At 33.7% G+C, this 21,689-nt stretch overlaps 4 protein-coding genes across 6 annotated transcripts; 3 read left to right on the top strand and 1 right to left on the bottom strand.

Annotated features, from left to right (window-relative positions):
• The first annotated feature begins 599 nt into the window (after nucleotides 1-599).
• LOC108463725 (transmembrane 9 superfamily member 8-like) lies at nucleotides 600-4,201 on the top strand. Of its 2 annotated transcripts, XM_053024013.1 has the most exons (8): nucleotides 600-945; nucleotides 1,536-1,700; nucleotides 1,787-1,896; nucleotides 1,996-2,104; nucleotides 2,204-2,316; nucleotides 2,427-2,577; nucleotides 2,807-2,832; nucleotides 2,968-4,201. In XM_053024013.1, exons 1-8 carry the CDS (start codon nucleotides 817-819, stop codon nucleotides 3,962-3,964), a joined length of 1,800 nt encoding a protein of 599 aa, XP_052879973.1. In that variant the 5' UTR covers nucleotides 600-816; the 3' UTR covers nucleotides 3,965-4,201. The 2 variants fall into 2 exon arrangements, with proteins under 2 accessions (XP_052879973.1, XP_017619115.1); XM_017763626.2 differs by having other exon boundaries at nucleotides 2,807-4,201.
• On the bottom strand, nucleotides 3,879-7,331 carry LOC108463728 (ubiquitin C-terminal hydrolase 22-like). Its single transcript, XM_017763628.2, has 3 exons — nucleotides 6,128-7,331; nucleotides 5,836-5,954; nucleotides 3,879-5,434 (listed from the first exon to the last, which is right to left on the bottom strand). Exons 1-3 carry the CDS (start codon nucleotides 6,859-6,861, stop codon nucleotides 4,716-4,718), a joined length of 1,572 nt encoding a protein of 523 aa, XP_017619117.1. The 5' UTR covers nucleotides 6,862-7,331; the 3' UTR covers nucleotides 3,879-4,715.
• Nucleotides 7,332-14,918: 7,587 nt separating this feature from the next.
• LOC108461609 (probable steroid-binding protein 3) lies at nucleotides 14,919-15,618 on the top strand. Its single transcript, XM_017761502.2, has one exon. The coding sequence runs from the start codon at nucleotides 15,069-15,071 to the stop codon at nucleotides 15,369-15,371; it is 303 nt and encodes a 100-aa protein (XP_017616991.1). The 5' UTR covers nucleotides 14,919-15,068; the 3' UTR covers nucleotides 15,372-15,618.
• A 1,372-nt stretch (nucleotides 15,619-16,990) lies between these two features.
• On the top strand, nucleotides 16,991-20,123 carry LOC108461910 (large ribosomal RNA subunit accumulation protein YCED homolog 1, chloroplastic). 2 transcript variants are annotated; one of them, XM_053024086.1, is made up of 3 exons: nucleotides 16,991-17,486; nucleotides 18,526-18,814; nucleotides 19,540-20,123. In XM_053024086.1, the coding sequence occupies exons 2-3, from the start codon at nucleotides 18,540-18,542 to the stop codon at nucleotides 19,964-19,966; spliced, it is 702 nt and encodes a 233-aa protein (XP_052880046.1). In that variant the 5' UTR covers nucleotides 16,991-17,486; nucleotides 18,526-18,539; the 3' UTR covers nucleotides 19,967-20,123. The 2 variants fall into 2 exon arrangements, with proteins under 2 accessions (XP_052880046.1, XP_017617381.1); XM_017761892.2 differs by having other exon boundaries at nucleotides 18,139-18,814.
• The last annotated feature ends 1,566 nt before the right edge of the window (nucleotides 20,124-21,689 follow it).

Genomic DNA, 21,689 nt, shown 5'->3' with positions numbered 1-21,689 from the left:
AAGGTTCGCCTGAAATTTAGGAAGGTTTAGATAAAAATATTAGACCCGATAAATGAGCTTGGGTAAAAAATTAGGCTCGTTTAAAATATGAGTAGAGCTTGGTCTTGAATATTCAAGGCCCGAGCCCGGCCCGACCTATTTTTAAGTTTATAATACTTTATATTTTGTTATTTTTATATATTATGTATTTTAAAACACATTAAAAAATAAACTCATACTAAATATATAATACTATTCTAATGTAAATATTAAAATAATATTAAGATGAATATATAAAAAAATTCAATAAAAAATTAAAATAATATAATATAATATTTGTTTAAAATTTTTTAAAAATAATACGGGTAAGTCTAAAATGAGTTTAGATTTGGGCAAAATTTTGGGCCCATATTTCAGATCGGACTAAGTTTAAATAAATATAAAATATTTTAATATCATTCTTATACTCGACTCGAATCTGATCCGACCCGGCCATGATCAGATGTTAGAGGGAGTTGTTTTCCAAACCGGCTTACAAACCCGGAAATGAAATCTCAGAGAAAAAACAAAAAAAAAAAAGAATGGGCCTAAATAGATCAGTCCAATCCCAAAAGACATAATAATAATCCACAAGACCATGACCATGACCGACACTCGAATACGAATTGACTGGCCACCGCCGGTCACCACACGGTCGATAAGAAAAATCAAATTCCACGGCAGATTTTAAAAAAGATTAAAAAACAACAACATATAAGCTCTTCTCTTTTATCAGATCTCATTTCCCCTCTCCTCTTCCTTCTCAAAGAGAGAGTTTCCTTCTCCAACCCCGTCAAAATGGAATCTGGATCCAGATCTATGCACCGATTAACTGCCACCATCATATGGCCGATTCTCTTCCTTTTCCTGATCCATGCCGCTCACTGCTTCTACCTCCCCGGTGTTGCCCCCGAGGACTTCCAGAAGGTCGTCTTTCCCTTTCTCTTCTCTTCTTTATTTATTGATATGGTTTTTATTTTGTATCTTCACTTTCAACTCTGTTTGTTTTTTATAGAATAATAAGATACGTATATGATCTCTACGAGAAGGAAAATTAATGAATTTTTTTGCATGCGTGTTGGAAGTGGAAAAACCGTCTCAGATTCAGCTGGGGTTTTTTTTTAAACAAGAAATTAGAACAATTAACTTCATTTCACTTTATGATTTTCGTTTGCCGTTTTGATTCTTTTATTTCAAAACGTTGAGTGTCCACACTTTTAGCTAGTTTTTAAAATTTTCTTCCGGTCTTGCATTTATCCATGGCATTTGCGATTGTACTTTATGTTAATCATGTTCTGTAATTATTGCTTAAGGAACGAGATTCAATTTACATAATGTATTAGTGGAAGCGCCAAAGTGTGCTTGATCTTTATGGTGATTAGTTACATTGCGTACCTGATCGATAATGACTTTGATTAAAAACTAAGTTCTCACTACATGCTGTGATAGTTGGGACTGTTCATTAAAGAATCATTTTGGTCCTCTTTAGTTTTGATTCTTTTGTTGGGGGTTTGCAGGGAGATCCTTTGAAGGTGAAAGTGAACAAATTGACATCTATAAAGACTCAACTTCCTTACTCGTACTATTCGCTTCCTTTTTGTCCACCTGAAAAGATTGTTGACAGTGCAGAGAATCTTGGGGAAGTGCTTCGTGGTGACCGAATTGAAAACTCTCCTTATGTGGTCAGTTTTCAGTATTTCTGATGATTTAGTGTTGGTTGTTTATTCTATGGCCATTAACTTGTTCTTATTGACTCCAATTAATGTAGTTTAAAATGCGAGAGCCACATATGTGTACTGTTCTTTGCCGCATTACACTTGATGCCAAAACTGCAAAGCTATTTAAGGAGAAGATTGATGATGAATATCGAGTCAATATGTATGCCATTTGCTTATTCGGACATGGAATTCATCTTTCAATCTTTTTATAGCTGTTGCCTAGGATCTCTGTCTAATTAATTTGTGGTTCAATTGACAGGATACTGGATAACCTTCCCCTTGTTGTCCCCATTAGAAGATTAGATCAGGATTCTTCTACTGTTTATCAGCTTGGCTACCATGTTGGGCTCAAAGGGCAATATAGTGGGGTAAACATAATATCTATTACAAGTATTAAAATTTCCTTTGTTTGTGGATGTAATTAGCTACTATATCTGTGTTTGCTTATGTTTTCTGGTTATGTGCAGAGCAAGGAAGAAAAATATTTCATTCACAACCATTTAGCATTTACTGTCAAATATCATAGGGATCCGCAAACTGACTCTGCTAGAATTGTGGGTTTTGAGGTTAAACCATACAGGTTAGCTCCTTTGAGTCTAGCATATTCTAATAATTTTAATTCTAGGTTTCTGTGACCGAGATTGTTGTATTGTGTTTGATACATTTTCTTTATATACTAAAACAATGCAGTATTAAACATGAATATGAGGGGAAATGGAATGAAAAAAGTCGTTTAACAACATGCGACCCCCATAATAAACGCACAGTTGTTAATTCTAACACTCCTCAAGAAGTTGAAGCAAAAAAGGAGATAATATTCACCTATGATGTTGAATACCAGGTGAGTTCTTCAACTTCAAATAATTTGTAGGGTTGACAATTGCAATGTTAAAATTTTCCAATGGCAACCTTGAGCTGAACCCTTAAAGCTTGTATTGTGTTTAAGTAGATTCTGTTGATATTATTACTTGGAAAAAACTCTCTATTGTATAACATTTTCTTGAATTAAGTTTCTGACATATAAATCTATGAGGTGCTAGTATTCTTAAATTTTTCTGTGCGACTTTCAGGAGAGTGATGTGAAGTGGGCATCTAGGTGGGATGCATATCTTTTAATGAATGATGACCAAATACACTGGTTCTCAATTGTCAATTCTTTGATGATTGTTCTCTTCCTTTCGGGAATGGTAGCAATGATCATGCTAAGGACACTATACCGTGACATTTCTAGGTATAACGAACTTGAGACTCAGGAAGAAGCCCAAGAAGAGACAGGATGGAAGCTTGTCCATGGGGATGTTTTCAGGCCTCCATCTAATTCTGATCTACTCTGTGTCTATGTTGGCACCGGTGTTCAATTTTTGGGCATGGTACTTGTTACCATGATCTTTGCCGTTTTTGGATTTCTTTCCCCTTCAAACCGAGGTGGTCTGATGACAGCTATGCTTTTACTTTGGGTCTTCATGGGCATTTTTGCGGGCTATGCTTCTGCACGTCTGTACAAAATGTTTAAAGGAGCAGAATGGAAGAAATTAGCTTTTAGGACTGCGTGCATGTTCCCAGGCATTGTCTTTGCCATCTTCTTTGTCTTAAATGCAATTATATGGGGCCAGAAGTCTTCTGGGGCCGTGCCTTTTGGGACAATGTTTGCTCTGGTCCTCATGTGGTTCGGAATTTCAGTTCCACTTGTTTTTGTGGGTGGTTATGTTGGGTTCAAGAAGCCAGCAATTGAGGATCCTGTGAAGACGAACAAAATCCCAAGGCAGATCCCAGAGCAAGCTTGGTATATGAACCCGACTTTTTCTATTCTGATCGGAGGAATTCTTCCATTCGGAGCTGTTTTCATCGAGCTGTTCTTCATTCTCACCTCAATCTGGCTGAACCAGTTCTACTACATCTTTGGTTTCCTGTTCTTGGTATTCATTATCCTCCTTATCACTTGTGCTGAAATAACCATTGTGCTTTGCTACTTCCAATTATGCAGTGAGGATTATCTGTGGTGGTGGAGATCATATCTCACATCCGGCTCTTCGGCTTTGTACCTATTCCTCTACGCTACATTCTATTTCTTCACAAAGCTTGAGATCACTAAGCTGGTTTCGGGGCTCCTGTACTTTGGGTACATGCTAATCGCTTCGTATGCATTTTTTGTGCTAACGGGCACCATCGGATTTTATGCGTGCTTTTGGTTCACAAGACTTATCTACTCATCTGTCAAGATTGATTAGTGTGTAAAACCGGGATCTGCTTTGTGTTCTTTTGTCATATTCATGGACCAATGTCTTAGGTTAAGATATACTCATTGCTTTAAAATGTATACTTCAATTCTCATTTTTGAACCGAGTTGTTATTTTTATAGCTGATTGAGAAAAATACTTAATTCTGATATTTGTTGAGGGAGGGGCTTCTTGTGATTCTACCATCAATCATTTTCTTTTCTGTTATATTTGATATTTCTGTGAAAAGCTCAGGTTGAATGTCTTGACTGTCGTAATACCCTAGTCTTTTTATTCCTTTATTTACAGAAAATGCAAAATACTTCTGATAACGTGGTAGATAACGTGGTAGAACCAAATTAAGCACTGGCTTGTTATCTCTATATAATGGCAACACAACAGAGCCATCTCCACTGTGGAAACAACTTATTTACACAACTCTATCAAACACCTCACTTCACAAAATGGACATACATTGAGGAACTATTGATGAATATTTTCAGCTTTTTATTCATCTTCAGAGTGGCCCTTCCGAAATTAACAGCAATCAAATCTAAACAAAAATAATTCAAAGCTTTTGGGAATCCCAACATGAAAAAGAATTGATTTCACTTGGACAAGTCCAATGGCTTAAACTTCGGAAATTTCTCGAGCTCGAATCTAAGGGAATACTCCCAACAAAGAATAATGTTTGCTTCATTCTCACTGGCTCTTCGGTTCACCTTCGTCCGAAGATTATAAATTACCCAGCATTATCCAACTTTCATCTGGACTCTACACTCACATTGCAACTTAAATCCTTATTTGCTTTGTAGTAAAGCAGTTTCTGAACATAGAACAACATATAACACTGTGAAGCTCTCACTATCCCCTCATCAACTTCACATATCCAAGCATCATCGCATTTATACCACTGGTTGTTTACATGCAGATACGTCACATAATGCCCAGATTCCAGCATTCCCGAATGAGCAATCACAGCAAATATCTCGTATTCAGCTGAACTATCGGTGTTTTCACATTCGAAAGCAAACATTCTATTCCCGAACCTGCTTCTAACAATCGAGGATGACAAATATGGGGTCATGTCCAATGCGAAAGGGAACTGCAAATATTGATCGATTTTCCTTGATGTTTTTCGGATTAAAGAGTGTTCAAATCTCTTTATGTGTAAACAAAGCACCAATGGGAGTCTACTAATAGACAGTTGCTTCGATGTGTCCCGTAGCTCTTGACAATTCTGACAATGGAGTTTCGAGTCAGAACCTAACCTCTCTGCTCTCGTAAACAAATTCAGGCAACCTGATAGAGTAGACAAACCCGTCTTCTCAGCTGCAGATGAGTTAACTGTGTCCAAGTTGAGTGAAATATCAACACAAGGATCGTAAGTTGTGGAAGTAAATCCACAAGTCGTACAAGTGACATCAGATCTCAACAACCCCGAGAATGCCCTATGAGCAATGCATTGGCAATCTCCATCATCTGTGCAAAAGAATAACATCATGAGTAAAATACAATCCGCATTTTCAGTTAGAGAGGAATATCTACAAACGCCCAAATGACTATTCCGAGTAATTTCTGACCAAAGTGAGAACATGTGTTCCTACTTATGGCTACATGTATGTGACTATTCTCCTACTCCGAGTCGTAGAATCAAATTTCTTACCTCTACAAGTTATGCATGTTAACTAATCAAATTTCTTACTCTGCCCCTAGTATCGGTACCGGATAACCTCAACTGCATGCATTATTAGCATAATTGTGTATTTATGACTACCGCACAACAACGTATGCGATAGAGAACAATTACCACCTCGACAACCTAATAGTACATATATGACATTAATTTGAAGCAAGCAAACATCATCACAGCACCTTGTTACCTTTGCTAGAGTTTCTTACTTTGCTTTCTTTCTCATGGATCCCATCTAAAACTGAAATGAAGAATTCATGAGCATCCTGCTCCTCATAACTAGCTAAATTCGATGAATGCTGCCACCAACTTCAAAAAAACAAGCACAAATCCATCAGTCTTTAGATGGAAAACCAAATAGATTGAGTACAACATACAAGCAGAAAAAATTTGTCTCGATTTAAGGCTTAAACAAAGTAACCAAAACAGACCTAGTTCTATTCACATCATAACATTAAAAGCATTGCAAATTACTTAGGCACCTGTAAAGAAACTGAGCTGGACTGTAAGGGGATCGATCACCCGAGAACATAGCTGAAACAAGAGCACCAATATCACAAAGCAAGCATAGCTTTTCACCATATCTTCTCTTGCATTCATCACGGTTATGGTGATCACTCAAGAAATAATTCCTCAAAGGAGGAGCATGAAGCAAAGCCTGCAACACTGAGTTCATAAAACAAGTATTACCCAAATTGTTTAATCCCCTTAATCCCAATGGATAACACGATTTAGCTCTCCCATCTCTCATTGCAATCAACTGTTTCGACTTCTTCAAATCCAATTCCATCCCTGAATTTAATCTCCTCCTCTTGTTCGATCTCCCAGGACAGGAGCCCTTGATTTGTTCAGACACGACAACCTTGTCGAAATCAGGATCGTATACCTGATCACAACACAAACAGCAATAAAGCTCCGATCTTTCGATGTCGATCGCTACGTCATGGCCGGACTTGGATTGGGTATGCAAAAGAATGTGGGTCGAACATGATATGGATGAGCACATCAAACAAATATAAAGCCTGCCTTGATACCCATTACAGAAATTGCATCTGGGTGTTTTAGTATTGTGATTATCAACTCTAGTTCTTCCAATTGGGGTGGTTTTGAGGCAATTTTGGAGGGAATCATAGCCATTGAAAGCATGCCTGAGCTTGTAATCTGCTAGGTGTTTGCAGGGTTTGGGGCTTGTGTACGAAGAGCTCCTTAAGCACATGTTGATATTGATGAAAAAAAAAAGCTTCGAATTGAGATTATGAAGCTGATATACTACCACAATAAAGCGGTAAACTTTGTTAAACTGGTAATAACAATGTATGATATAAGGATAAGCAAACGAAAAATCAGATAATTTTTGGGAAGTTCAATGGAAGTTAAATGATTAAAAGAAGGATAACATATGAGATTTGGCAAGGTTGGTGCAGAAAAATCAATGGGGTTACAGAGTTGATTCGGTGAAATTAAGAGTTGAAACAGGGGATGTAGAAGATTGCAGAAAATGCTTGGAGGGTCCTTTTTTTTTTTTTTTGCTTTGGATTTATTATTGACCGACTGATGGCCATAAAACATTTTTCTTGTTTTCATTGGTCAGGACTCAGAACCGACTTTAAGACATTGACTTTTGCAGATTGTTGTTCTAAATTGAGTATCGAAGTACATTATTCTTTTATTTAAAGTTTAAGAGATGTTATTAATAATTTTATATATTGTATCAGAAAGAGCTTATATGAATGTAGGGATTAGGAAGAAATATTGAGAGATGTAGTGTGTTATAAGCTGAATTTTGAGCTATTTATCATGGCCTGTAATTAGCTTGGAAGTATAAATGAGTAAATTGTGTTTTAGCTATCAGAGGTATTTGGGGAGATTATAAAAGATATTCAAATAGAGAATTGATGTTGCGTACTCATGAACTATGCAGTTGTAAGTGGAGAGTGTTCATAAAGTAAGTGTCTAGATAAGTGAACTTTGCTGCTAATACTTTAGTTCATCTGATGAAAATTTTCTTATTGGTATGAGAATTTTTCATGTGGCTCCCCCATCTATTGATGATCAAATACGATTTGACAAACGTTTTGGTTATCCAACCCTGATCCTACTGTTAGTTTGTAATTGATGCGATTTATATCTTATTACCAAAAAAATATATATTATGTAAGCTTTGTAGCAATTGAGAATTATGAGAAAATTAAGTACTAATAAAAGATTCCATTTCCTTTAAGCAAAATATCAAATTTGTTCATACAGCAAATAAGGTTAAATTCTGTTATTTTATGAGTTTTTGTATTTTAATTTTTTATTTTATAATTTAGTCATTTTTAGTTAATTTATTTTTATATTTTAAAATTTTAGTCTTATCCCAATAGTTAAATCTATTTGATTTAATTCGATTATTAATCTTGTATTATGTATAGTTGTAGGCTTGATACATATCCTATAATTAGATAATTCTAAACTTTTGTTTACCATCGAGGTTGAAATGCAATTTTTAACCTCAACATTGATTTCAAACAAAAAAAAAATATTGGACAAAAAATATTGGCAAGCAACTTCTTAAAACCAAATATTGATTTTAAACTAATATTTTAACCCATGCAAAAAAACCAAAATTTGTAGCTTTTGGCTTTTTGGAAAAATATTTCTCAGTGAAGTTACATTTTTATCCCCCCACTAAATTTTGTATTTTACAATATCATATTTAAAGTTGACATTTTATTTTCTCAAGAATACTTTTTGACATCAATGGTAAACAATATCAAACTTTTTAAAACTATTTTTTCACAACATTTTTCAATCTCAATGGTAAACTAGCCCTAATTCTCTATACTTTTCAAAATTTAAAATTTTAAATTTGATGCAAATGACAGTTGTCAATCCATTAATTGGATTTTTAGTGAGTAATATGAGAAAATAACAAATTGGCATGACATTACACGTATGATAATATATTGGCGCATCAAATTTTGAAAACAGCGTGACATAACTTAACGTGCTTAAGAGTTATAATTTGGTGGAATGAAATAGTTTTTCTATTTAAAAATTCGACTTGATTGCCAATGAAGATTTGAAAATGTTGGTTAAAGTTGAGACCTCATACTTGGAAGGCACAAGTTCAATTTTTACCTTCCGCAATTGCGATGCGTTGGTCTCTTTCTTAAGATGTGGGTGTGTTTTGTGTTTTTTGTCTAATTCTTTACGGATTGGTTTTATTTTTGTCTAATCTATTTTCAGATTAGTTGGACTTATGCTTGTTCATTCGTTCGCTGTTGTGTGTGATTTGTTAGATTCTCTCCAATAGTTTGAATTTTGTTCGACTCCTCATCCACTGTTTCTAGATTATTTCAACTTTTGTTTGATTGTTTACTCCCTATGCTAGTTATAGTTCTACATGATTTGTCTCTAAATTTATTTGAGAACCAACATAAGTATGAAACCTAGAAAGTTTTTAGGGAAATTAGTCTTTATACTTTTTAAGTTCAATTATTAATCCCATAAAATTCTTTTTATTAATTTCACAAGAGTGACATTTTGAAATTAAAAACATACTCACTTAATAGTCATGTAACAATAAAAAAAATGATGTTGTAATGAACTTGACTTTAATAAAAGAATTTTAACAATATAAACTAATAGACTTACATTTTTAAATTTAAAAGCAGGGTGACTACATTTTTTGAAATAAAAGGTAGGAATGCTAAATTCAAAAGTATGGACAACACAAACACCTGGAGTTTTGTTTCTAATAATTTTGTTAATAGAATAAATTTAACGATATTAACAATTAGACTTGTAGTTTTTAATCTAAAAAGTTAAATGACTAAATTTCTCAATATAAAAGTAAAACTATCTAAATTTCAAATGCAAGAAGTATACAAGAAATTAAAGTGTATTTTAATCTATTAAATATTTCTAAAATGCAATTTTTTGAGATTTTTTTACATTAATAATACAACAAGAAATTGATTATGAAAATAGGGTGCCTTCTAAATTGTTTACGAAAATGAGTTGTTTTGTATAGTATTTTTCGGTGTTGCCATGTTGTTAGGCAACACCACTCAAAAAGTACAACTAGGATTAATCAATGATTGCAGTTGTCATTTTTTTTAAGTGGTGTTATCACCTTATACGACAATATTGAAATTTCTAATTTCCCCATTTTTCAATTTACTTGGCTATATATGTTTGTATCAAAATACCGATGCCGCCGTATAGGGTGACAATACCACTTTCTGCCACCTATGCATCTCCTTGGGTAATAGGCAAAGAGAATTTAAGCAGTGTCATTAACTAATAAGGCGACACCAAATAGAATTTAAACCCCTCCTTTTTGGAAAAAAACCAATTTTTTTTTGTTATTTTTATTTATTTATTTTGGAAACAAATAGAGAGAAGAAAATTGAGTTGTTATAGTTAAATGAAAGAAATCTTAAGTTTTAAAGAGTTCCAAAGCCTCAAACTTGTGTTCCTACAACTATTAGAAATCAAGATTGAAGATTAAGAATAATTGTTTTTCATTTCAAAAATCAAGTTTGAGTTGATAAGTTAGTTTAGAATTATTTTTTGGGTAATCTACAAAAATAGCCACTTTTGTTTGCCTCAGATTACATTTTAGTCACTTATGTTTAAAATGTTACGTTTTAGTCACTTATGTTATTATTTTATTACAAAGTGATCACTCTACCGTTAAGTTCCGTTATCTCTCTAACGGTAACCCTAGGTGGCAGTCCAACTAGATTTTAGGTGCCAACTTGAATTTCTAAATGGGATGAAAATAGATTTTTAATTAAAAAAATTTTAATTAATTAAAATTTTCAAACCTAAACCTTAACTAAAAAAACTGTTCATCTCCTCTTTTTAATTTTCCTTCTGTCTCTTATTTTTTATCAATGGGTTTTTTTTTCATTTGACTGGAAAAATTATTATTAAGATATCAAAATAGTTAAAACCAGCAATAAGAAAGAATAATCTGGAATACCCACAAAGAGATTGTAAACATACAAATTGATTCAGATTAGAAAAAATTTAATTGAGCAGCCAATTATTCATGAACTGTGAAAGAACTAGAAAATATAATACTTAGGAACAATAACAGTGAAAGTAACAACCCTTTTCTGAAAATTTTCAAATTAGCTTGAATGGAACATGTTCATGAAAACATGTTTCTGGTTGTATTTTATGATATGTCTATTGACGCAAAATAAAGGTAGAAGAAAATATCAATAATTTTAATTTAGGGTTTTTATTAAACAATAAAAAATCTAATCTTTTGTTTTTCAGTATTGAATAAAAGAGATAGAGGAATGCAAAGAAGACATACCTGAACCCTCCATTGAATCCATCTTTATGAAGCAGTCAATTTGATTTCAACTATTTTGATCTTAATAATAGTTTTTCCAGTCAAATGAGAAAAAAAAAATCCATTGAAAAAAAGAAGAGGTGGAAGAAAAATTAAAAAGAGGAGATGAACATTTTTTTTAGTTAAGGTTTAGGTTTAAAATTTTAATTAATTAATTTTTAATTAAAAATCTATTTTATCCCATTTAGAAATCCAAGTTAACATTTAAAATCTAGTTGGACTGCAACGTAGGATTACCGTTAGAGAGATAACGGAACTTAACGGTAGAGTGATCACTTCGTAACAAAATAATAACATAAGTAACTAAAACGTAACATTTCAAACATAAGTGACTAAAATGTAATCAAACAAACAAAAGTGACTGCTTTTGTAGATTACCCTTATTTTTATATCATTTCATTTTATTTTACTATTATGTATAATTATGTGAATATATAGTGTTAATAATTTCTAGTATGACTTGCAAATTTTTTTTTTATACATAGTCTTTTAATGCTTTAATATGGTATAAATTGTTTTAATAACAACTAATATATATTGTTTTTAATTTATTTTACTGATTTAGTATAAAAGATGAATAACCAATTCTTCATATATGTCCATTTCAATGGGGTAATTTGTCATATGGAAGTTGGTTGTGTATTTGAATCGCACCATCAAATAGGAATGAAGTTTAACAAGAGTGTAATCAAACAAAAGATTGGTGCGAAAACCCCTTGACGTTGTAAATGGAGGATGTCCAGACTATTCTACAAATTCTCAGTTTTGTCAAACCTGTGCAAATATAGGGAGATGCAATTTATAGAGGATGATGATGTGGAGACTATGATCGCACTGTATTACTCGCTTGATAACGTTGAACCAGATGAATTGTTTGTTGAGCTAGCGGATGTTGAACTGGTACAAAATGTCACTCCATTAAACAAACAATATATAGTTCACAACCCATATATAAAGGTTCCAAAAGTGTTTGTGGATAGGCGATCTTCTATACATAAGTTTGACTTTAATCTGAATGTTGGTTGGGTAAAACAGTACAATTATGGAGCGACATTAACATCGGGCAAAAATTCACACAATGCTTCTATTTTGTATAATAACCCTAATTTGGATCCCTATTTACAGATACATCAATTGGTGATTGGTATTGATAGAGATAGTAAAGAAAGACCCGATAATGATGATGATTCCGGTCACTAAAGGGAGGAATTTAGTGACCCTAATCTTGATAAGGTTTTGATGTTATTGATAACGAATACGCGAGCTATCATGATGATAATGTAGAAGCCTTTCCACTCGTATGCTGAGTGTAGATCCCAATGTTGTTCATGCATCTAACTTCCTAGAATACCTGAATATAGTATCTTCCCACAGGTTGACGTCAGATTTTGAATTAGATGAGTTGGCTATAGGTCAACAATTCCCAAATAAAGAGGAATGTGTACCTGCCATCAAGAAGCATACATGAAACTATTGGTGGACTACAAAGTGGTTGTACCTAAACTAACATTATAAATCGAGAAGTGTTGGAGGTCTACAAAAGGTTGCAACTGGTAGGTACAAGCTGCATTGATTCAAAGGCCACAACTATGGGAGATTCAAAAATATGTAAGGCCTCATACATGCACTGTTGTAAAGATGATGTAAGATCATGGGAAACTTGATGTGAAATTAATCTGTAACTACATCATGCCAATGGTGAAATGCATGCCCACGATTCCTATATTGATATTGATTGTCGACTGTATGAACCAAAAACTTGAAAATCTACTAATAGAGACAAGTACATTAAATGAACTCTATTATTAGTTGAGTTCGGTATGAGCACCCCCTATTAACTCCAATATAAATGCTTGAGCAGCGCACATCTTCTCCGACTCAGAGGCATCATTTAGTAAAGTTTTGAAATTATGTTTGAGCAAACAAAACTTTAAATTGCTAAATTTAGTAGCACCTTTAGCTAGTGATCATCCAAGTAACTGATAGCAAAGAGACACAACACTAGTCACTTTACTTGAACCCGTTATTGTAGCTCGTCAAGTGGGAGCCCAATTTGCAATGCAACATCTTTTAAAATGATGGTGCACTCCTCACACGACAATTGAAATGTACGGGTCTCCGAGCGTCACCTTTCAACGAAGGTTGATATCAAGTTAGAACTAAGATCAAATGTCTTAATCAATATTGTCGTTCCAAATCCCGCATCACTTAAATATGAGAAAATACAATCGTCCGACTCGTAGTTCAAAGTGTGGACATGCACTCTCAAGACATGGTAATCACTCTATTCATAACCAATTACACCATAACTTAAAAATGCCAAATAAAATATTAATGACATGCACTTTTATAAATTAATCGTGAATAGCAATTATGTTTTTTCAATTTAAATACACAACATTCCTATTTAAATAAATAACAAGTAGCAATTATGTATTCTACCAACACATCAATCATCAAAGTAGTATGATTGGGTGCTCTTATCAGTGCTCTTATCAATGAAGACATTTCGATATAGTTGTACAAACAAAATTGAATAAATATATCATATTGAAACAATATAATATTTCCAAATATTCCAGTAAATAAATTTTTCCAACCACATTTTTGTAAATATTTTTTGTAATTTTAAGACGGTTAAATAACTATGGATAATAACAACATTCTCGTAAATAATTCTTAACTCAACCTATTTTCATAATTAAATACTTTTATCTCAATCCATTTTGTAAATAATTTTTTTCAGTATCTTTTAAGTGAAATATTCACATAATAATATTAATCACCAACTAAACAGAAAAATATAAAATAAATTACCTTAACTCGAATGTTTGAAATTAGAAATTTCTATTCTACACAAATAAATATTAAAACATAAACATCTTTTTAATATATATATATATATATATATATATATATATATAAACCTAACTAATCTAATCAAATATAAATTACAAACATATAAAAAATAAAAATAAAAAATAAAAAAAAGAAGAAAACTTCAATCGCGCACGGTTACCTCTATGTTTCAAAAGCTGACTTCCAAAACGAAAACACTATAAATAAAATGTATACATAATTAATTAAAATATAATCCTAAACATAAATTTTAAAAATAAAAGTCAAAAACTTTCAACATACACATTAGACATTAGTTTCACAAGCTGCCCCAAAATTTCAACAAATAAATTATAAAAATATATAACAAATCCTAAATCTAAACATTAAAAATAAAATATATAAATTATTAAAAAATTTACCCTTACCAATTTCACAAGATACCCAAAACTCCTTTTTTTTTTTTTTTTTTTTTTTACCATTGCTCAACACCAAAATTTGTATGGGAGGAGGGGAAGGAACCAATCTTTAAATATTGGTTTGGGGAGGGGAATTAAAAATATATATAAAGTGTACTGCAAAGGGGCTGTTATGACCGATTGGTCACATCGGCGGTAGGAATGTCAAACTGATGTTGCCTAATTGTTGTTAATGTAATCGATCGGTCACAATAACCCTTCCCTCATTACATTGCAACCAATTTTATTTTTTTAATTTAATTGGTGTCAGGCACTTAATTAAGCGACACTAATATTTTTCATATTTTTAAAAAATTACTTTCTTTGTATTTACAAATTACTCATATTTTTCAAAAAAAAAATCAGTGTTGTGGTATAAAATGACGACACCATTTAAAAAATTATTTTCTTTTTTAGTTGTGATCATTGATTAATTATAATTGTAGTTTTTGAGGTAGTATCACCTACTATATAATTGCATTAGAAAGAACAGTTGATTCTGGTAAATAATTTGGAACATAATCTATTTTTGTAATTAACTTATTAATTAATGTAAAAAACCCCAATTCTTGAGGTCATATCTGGAAACTAATGGGGCCTCACCCAAAAAAAAAAGGTGAAAAGAAAGAAAGAAACGTGCCTCAGCTCTACTCAACTTGAGTTTATTCAATTACCAAATCAAAGCCAAAACTAGTGGTTGTTGAACTTAAAACACTGTTCTGTTCTCCCCCTTTCCTCTTGGTGTCTGGTTTCAGTTCCATCTATTTGTCCATGGATCTTACACCTCAGCAACTTATCCAATTCAACGGCTCCGACCCATCCAAGCCCATCTACGTTGCAATCAATGGTCGCATCTACGATGTCACCGCCGGCAAATCCTTCTACGGTCCTGGTGGTGCCTACGCCATGTTCGCCGGCAAAGATGCCAGCAGAGCTCTTGCAAAGATGAGCAAGAACGAAGAAGATGTCTGTCCCAACCTTGACGGCCTCTCTGAAAAGGAGATGGATGTCCTTAACGATTGGGTCAAGAAATTTGAAGCTAAGTACCCTGTTGTCGGCCGCGTTGTCTCCTGAAAATTTGCACCTTTCCTCTATGTTGGGTGTAATTTGTTTCGTTTTTAAGTGTCTTTAGACTCTGGTTATTACTTATCTATCAATTGTGTTTGGTGTTTTGCTTAGCTCAGAGCTATTTCTAGGTTAAATAAATGGGTGAAAATTAATAAATTGAGATACTTATGGGCTTGCGTTGTGTTGGTATCTCGTTGTTGTTTATGTTAGAGAAGTTTCATCATCAATGGAGAAATTCATTTTAATTGTGTGATTTTCTTTTTGTTTACTCCATAATGGTGAAGCTTAAGCTTGGTTTAGTGAACTAAAGCATCATTATCTCCATGAAGAGACTTTATAAAAGCATGATTACCAGATTTTTGTCATCTTTGATTCGTGATAATGTTAGATCCAAGCCACAAAAGATTGGCTTCAGCCATTGGTGCTGAGTTTCATGTCTCCTTTGCCTAGGGCTGCAAAACCAACCTCCCCTGTTTTGGGCAAATTGGAGCACCGAAATTATCCTTAATTGTGTTCATAGATGGGGTTGTCCACTTAGCATCACACGCACCATGGAAGGTTGATCTTTTTGTTTGGACAAACTGCCCTAAGGAGATATCCAAGGAATGATTGGACTTGTTGTATCTTGATGGATGGCACTTTGGATAGGTTATTATTTTATTCGTGTCTCAATATTTGTTATCTTATTTTATTTATCACAGTTTTGATAGTTTAACGTTGTTAACCTGTGAGATTAACAAGGAGGAGGAGAAGAATGCTGTGGTGGTGGTTCTGGTTCACCCTCGATTGGGTGGAGAACCATTGGATGGTGATAAAATGATCTTAAAAAATGGGTGTGGGTAGGGGGAGAATGAGGAGGAAGGAAAGCTGATTTCTGTGTCCTGGTTTTCTCTCAAATGTTATGGTGAGCTTATACATGAGAGATAAAGATGCCCACGAATTTTGAGCTCAGTGATATTGGAGTTATACTTTGTTCGGTGTTGATGTGACGTTTTAGGATATGATTTTTTATCATAATTGGGTAATTAATAAGTCTAAACTCTTATGTGTACTTCGTTCGTCTATTGTGGTTTAAGATTCACTTGATTGGAGGTTCATCTGATATAGGCATATTAGTTTGTAACTTGTCTGATGACGACACGTGGAGGGACACATGAAGGATGTATATAAATATCAAGAAATTAATTCTACTTGTCATTAATGTAAACTCGAAACCAACAAACCTTTTTAAAAGCCAATCATACTACTGGTGTAATGATAAATTTGTGTAGGTTTCAAATTATTTGATACAAGGTTTAATATTTGCATTTGTAAATCTCTTCTCCCTTCTAATTACATATTTTTATGAAAAAAAACCAACTTTAAAAAAGAGTAGAATAAAGGGATAAGCATTAACCCCCAACAACTAAATGAAAGTGAAAGAAGAGAGAACATCCTCTTAGTAAATGCTGGGCAACAAGTGCGGTAGAGCTCTACACAGTTCCACTGAAGAAAGAGACAAACAATAATAATGCCTAAAATGGGAGTGGTTTATTAAGAGCTAATGCTGTGCTATATTTCAATCTATACGCTTACACAACACACATGCATACATACAGCTGCTATATTGTATTCAAATGAAAAACTAGACTACTTGGATCATCAATTTATATAATGAATGCCTCAACTTGTATGTATTGTGCAGAGATAGATGAGAACCAGGAACTGAGGGTATCCCTTTATAAATTCGTCAAATTCCATCCAACTTGTGGGAATTTATCTATTATTTTCTGCAAGTCCCAAGGTGGGTACGGGTAGCATGCTTAGTGCAAGAGCCGACCATGCAATTGGAGGGATTGAAGTTAATGAAACCCGGTTCTACTTCTCTAGTAGGGTTTCATTAGTTGGGTTTCAAAGTCTATAAAAGTACATATTGATTGGTGGGCAGTGAACCCATCAACACAAAACCCAGTTTGGCTATATAAAAAGCCCTTACGGCTACGGTCCAAAGGGATAAAAGGAAAAAAAAATGGAGATGAGGGAGTCTGTTGCACAGCAGATTTGAAGAAAAAAGAGCAGAGCTTTGAAGGAGAAAGGATAAAAGCCAACGTAGACAGAGAAAGCAAACAGAAGCATGAGCTGGTATATTTCGGCTTATAACTTCTATATTTCATTAATATCTTGTTCGCATATTCTGCTTTTTTCTCTGCAAGTGAATATATTTTCATTTTAGTTCTGGAAATGCATAATACAATGGATTCAAACTCATGCTTTGGTCATTTGTTTATCCGAAATCAAATCATGTTAAGCTTGTTTTGGGCTAATTCCATGTTAGACTCCTCCAGTCCTTTGAATTTTGATGTTTGCTATTCTATTCAATTCAATCCGTTGTGATTGTTGATTCTTACTGATTAATATTTGAATGCTTGTATTAATGAGTTTAATTTCTCATTATCATTTGTATTGAGCTAGTATCTTCCATGCAATAAGCTGATTGTTCATTTTTAATCCAAAATTGGTCACAACACTCATAATGTGAATGTCTGTATCTTTGTTGTTCTTGTTCTGACTTGGGTATGTCCTACCCAAGTTCAACAGGCAAAAATGAACAGTGATAGTAACATAGTGATAGTAACATACGTCTCTATCATATTAAAACTGTTGTGTTCATTCCTTAACTATATTTCTAGATTTTTGTAATATGTCTGAATCTGCATTTGGTTTATAGAAGTTTCAATTATATCTATTGATATTTATCCTTGTGTGATTTTAATGTATGATAAATTTTGTGCAGACTTCGTTGATCTGTTGCATGTCTCTTAGTTTAGTATATTCGGAAAAACCATATCAATTTTCTCTATACCTTTAGTTTCTACCTCCTGCAAATAACAAGGAACCTAAATGTCTCTCTTGATGTCGTCATCCTGCTTAAGTTTTCCTTCAAATTTTAATCCATTTAAAACATGTGATATGAAATTCCGACAACCTTCTGTATCGAGTTCATTGTGTTCTTTTGTTGATCACTACAAATTTTCTTGCAACGTGGCCGTAAATAACCATAAAATCTTTAGAAACAAGTCTCTGAATGTTTTGAAGCCTGTTAAAATTTCTATTAACCAAAATAGTCAGCCTTTCACCGATGACGATGACGATACCATAACTTTTGATTGGGAGGATGAAGAAGATATTGAAGACATGGGGTCACCGTGGGAAGGGGCAGTTATATACAGCAGAAAACCTTCTGTTACTCATATGGAGTATTGCACAACCTTAGAGAGACTTGGTTTAGGAAAGCTGTCTAGTGATATCTCAAAATCTAGGGCGTCAGTGATGGGATTAAGGGTCACAAAGGATGTCAAAGATTATCCAAATGGAACACCTGTTCAGATCTCCATTGATGTAACAAGAAAGAAGCAAAAGACGAGGCTTGATGGGATCATTAAAACCGTCATCAGTCTCGGTTGCAACAGGTATTTTAGTGTTCCCCAGTCAGCACTTGTTCATGCTCTTAAGTTTTGATAAAGTTTGCCATTTCTTTTTTAATGCCATTTATTCTTTTTGTTTCTCATGGCAATAGATGCTGAAGTAATTGTACTAGCTTTTATCACTTAACAAGGTTCAGGGTCTGCTTTGTTGCCTGCAATTGAGTTTTGGTAAAAAATAGTCGGGGTAAATGTACGTTTCGGTACCTGAACTTGGCTTCAAGGTTCATATTGGTACCTAAGGTTTTCTTTGGGTCCAATTAGGTACTTAAACTTCGTTTTAGGGTTCAAATTAGTCCTAAACTTGGCTTCAAAGTTCAAATTTGTTCAAATAAGTAATTTACTGTAAGTACTAATTTGCACAAAAAAGCCAATTTCAGCTACCAATTTGAACTAAGAAGCCAAGTTCAGGTACCTAATTGGACAAAACTAAACTTTAGGTACCAAATTGAACCTTAAAGCCAAGTTCAAGAACTTAATTGGACCAAAAAAGCCTTGGTACCAATTTGAACCTTGAAGCCAAGTTTAGGTACCAAAAATGTATATTCCCCAAAACAGTTTTCATGCTTTTGCACTGATTGAAATTCAGGTTTCATTAGACACAGCATTGGCTCGAAGCACTCTGTTTTAACTGTTCAACTGCATAAATTTTACCTTTATAAACCCTTGTCTTCCTCAGTCTAAATGACATTGTATGAAACCTTCTGTTGAAGGTGTGGTGAGCCTGCTGCTGAGTGCATATTCTCCAATTTCTCACTTCTACTAAGCGAAGAGCCCACTGAAGAACCTGAAATTATCGATATGGAAGCAAGCTTTAAGGAAGGTTTTAAATCTTTTAATGGAAGTAACCAATGGGTGCAGGAAGACGATGACGATGCATCGATTGATTGGGATGATCGGCTTTATTTCCCTCTTGAAGAAAAAGAAATCGATATTTCAAAGCATATACGAGACTTGGTGCATTTGGAAATTACTATTAATGCGATATGTGATCCAAGATGCAAGGGTATATGTTTGAAATGTGGTACAAATTTGAATACTAGTAGTTGCAGTTGTAAAGAAGATGTAGAAAAGAAGGATTATGGTCCTCTTGGAAACTTAAGGAAGCAAATGCAGCAGAAATCATCCTATAGCCAATAGCAAATTTTCCTTTTCCTTTCGGTGTCATTATCACTAGTTATATAAAAGTATAAAACCATAAGGCCCTATAAATAGTCCTATTTGTATCTGATAATGGTAGCGATTGAAATTTTGATTCTTTGCGTCGATATCTTAATGGAGTATTTTTTTTTTTTTCTTTTCTTGCTTTTGGAGAACAAAAATGTTCATCCTGATTGGCTTATCTTTGATATTTTTGTCTCCAAAGACAAACAAATGGGGTCTGTGCACAGTGCTCCGCACCATGGGGTACACTGCTCACCGACGGATCATGAGAATCTCCTCCGGCATTGCCAAGGGAGCTTTGCGCTTGAATCCTCGAACAGTCTCGACGCCTCCTGTGTGAGCATTGCTCTTCTCGTTGGAACCTTTCCACACTTCTTGTTGAAGCCGCCTCTATTTCTTCATTCGATATCGCCTTAGCTCGCTCGCACGGACAGCGTCAGACTTCTCTATGCTACTCAAGTTAGCACTTTCCCTTGGTGCCTGATCGATCTCCTCCACCTATCTCACTCTCGACCTCTCATAGTGCCCTTCCTTGCAGCTCCTCGACGTGCCTTTCCTTGCGCTCATTGGACCCCTCATGGGACCTCACTTGGGCTAACAACCATTCTTGCCTTGAGCATTCTGAGTATCCTCTCACTCTCTCATAGCTACTCAGTCTTGCTCCTCCATTAGCCAGGCACCCTTATGTTAGCCTCGTCCTTCCTCAAGGAATCGCTTTCCATTGGCAACTCGACACCACCTCCATTAGATCCTTGAGGGTCTTTCTCATCACTCCTTGGTTCTCGACCATACCCACCTCGAATCAAGAAATATACTATTAATTCACATATTTAACACATGATAATAATAATACATATAATTAGATTCAAAAAAAAAAAACCTCTTTTCCCAGATATATTGGAATCTCATCTAAAAATACATCACAAATTAACTTACAATCCAAACTGACGAGACAGATTTCTTTCCCTTGGTGTTTGCCCTAAGCATGCATCAACATGTGAATGTATGGAGGCAGAAGGGAGGCTTGAAAATTAATGCAGGTGGACGTGCGGGTAATTTATAGAATATTTTATATTCACAATGAATACCGGAGCATGAAAAAGTGAGAACAAAATATATTTAGGAAAATAAATGCCCAGCACATGTGCTTTAGACATCAAATCAAAGATTTGATTTATGCATATCATGGATTCTCATGTACTTGTGTGTTTAAACAACCTTTATTGACTTGTATCACAGGATTCCATAATTGCTTTTAATAATAATAATAACAACTAAGTTATCCCACGTGAAAAAAATTATTTAGGATAAATTTTTTTCTTTTGATTTATATTTTAGTCATTTATATTTAAAATATTATGTTTTAGTCATTTATATTAACGTATTATAATATTTTAATCACTAACCAATAATAGTATAATAGTAAGTTAACGTAGCATGTTAAATTATCATTTCAAACAAAATTTTAGGTTAAATTTATTCAATTGATATCTATTTTTTCGTTTTGAGTAATTTAATTTTTTCTTTTTATGTTCTTTTAAATTTTTTATTTTTATTCTCTTTTGTTTTTCCCTCTATTTTCTCTCTTCTCCATCTCTTTTAACGTAAAAGAAAAAAAATAAAATTGTTCAAAACGAAAAAAATATATAGGGACCAATTGCATAATTTAACCTAAATTTTTCATTTGAAATTATGATTT

This window comes from Gossypium arboreum, chromosome 13 (genome assembly GCF_025698485.1).
Source record: "Gossypium arboreum isolate Shixiya-1 chromosome 13, ASM2569848v2, whole genome shotgun sequence".
Lineage (NCBI taxonomy): Eukaryota > Viridiplantae > Streptophyta > Magnoliopsida > Malvales > Malvaceae > Gossypium > Gossypium arboreum.
The sequence above is the reverse complement of the archived record's forward strand: the minus strand, read 5'-3'. Positions and strand labels throughout refer to the sequence as shown.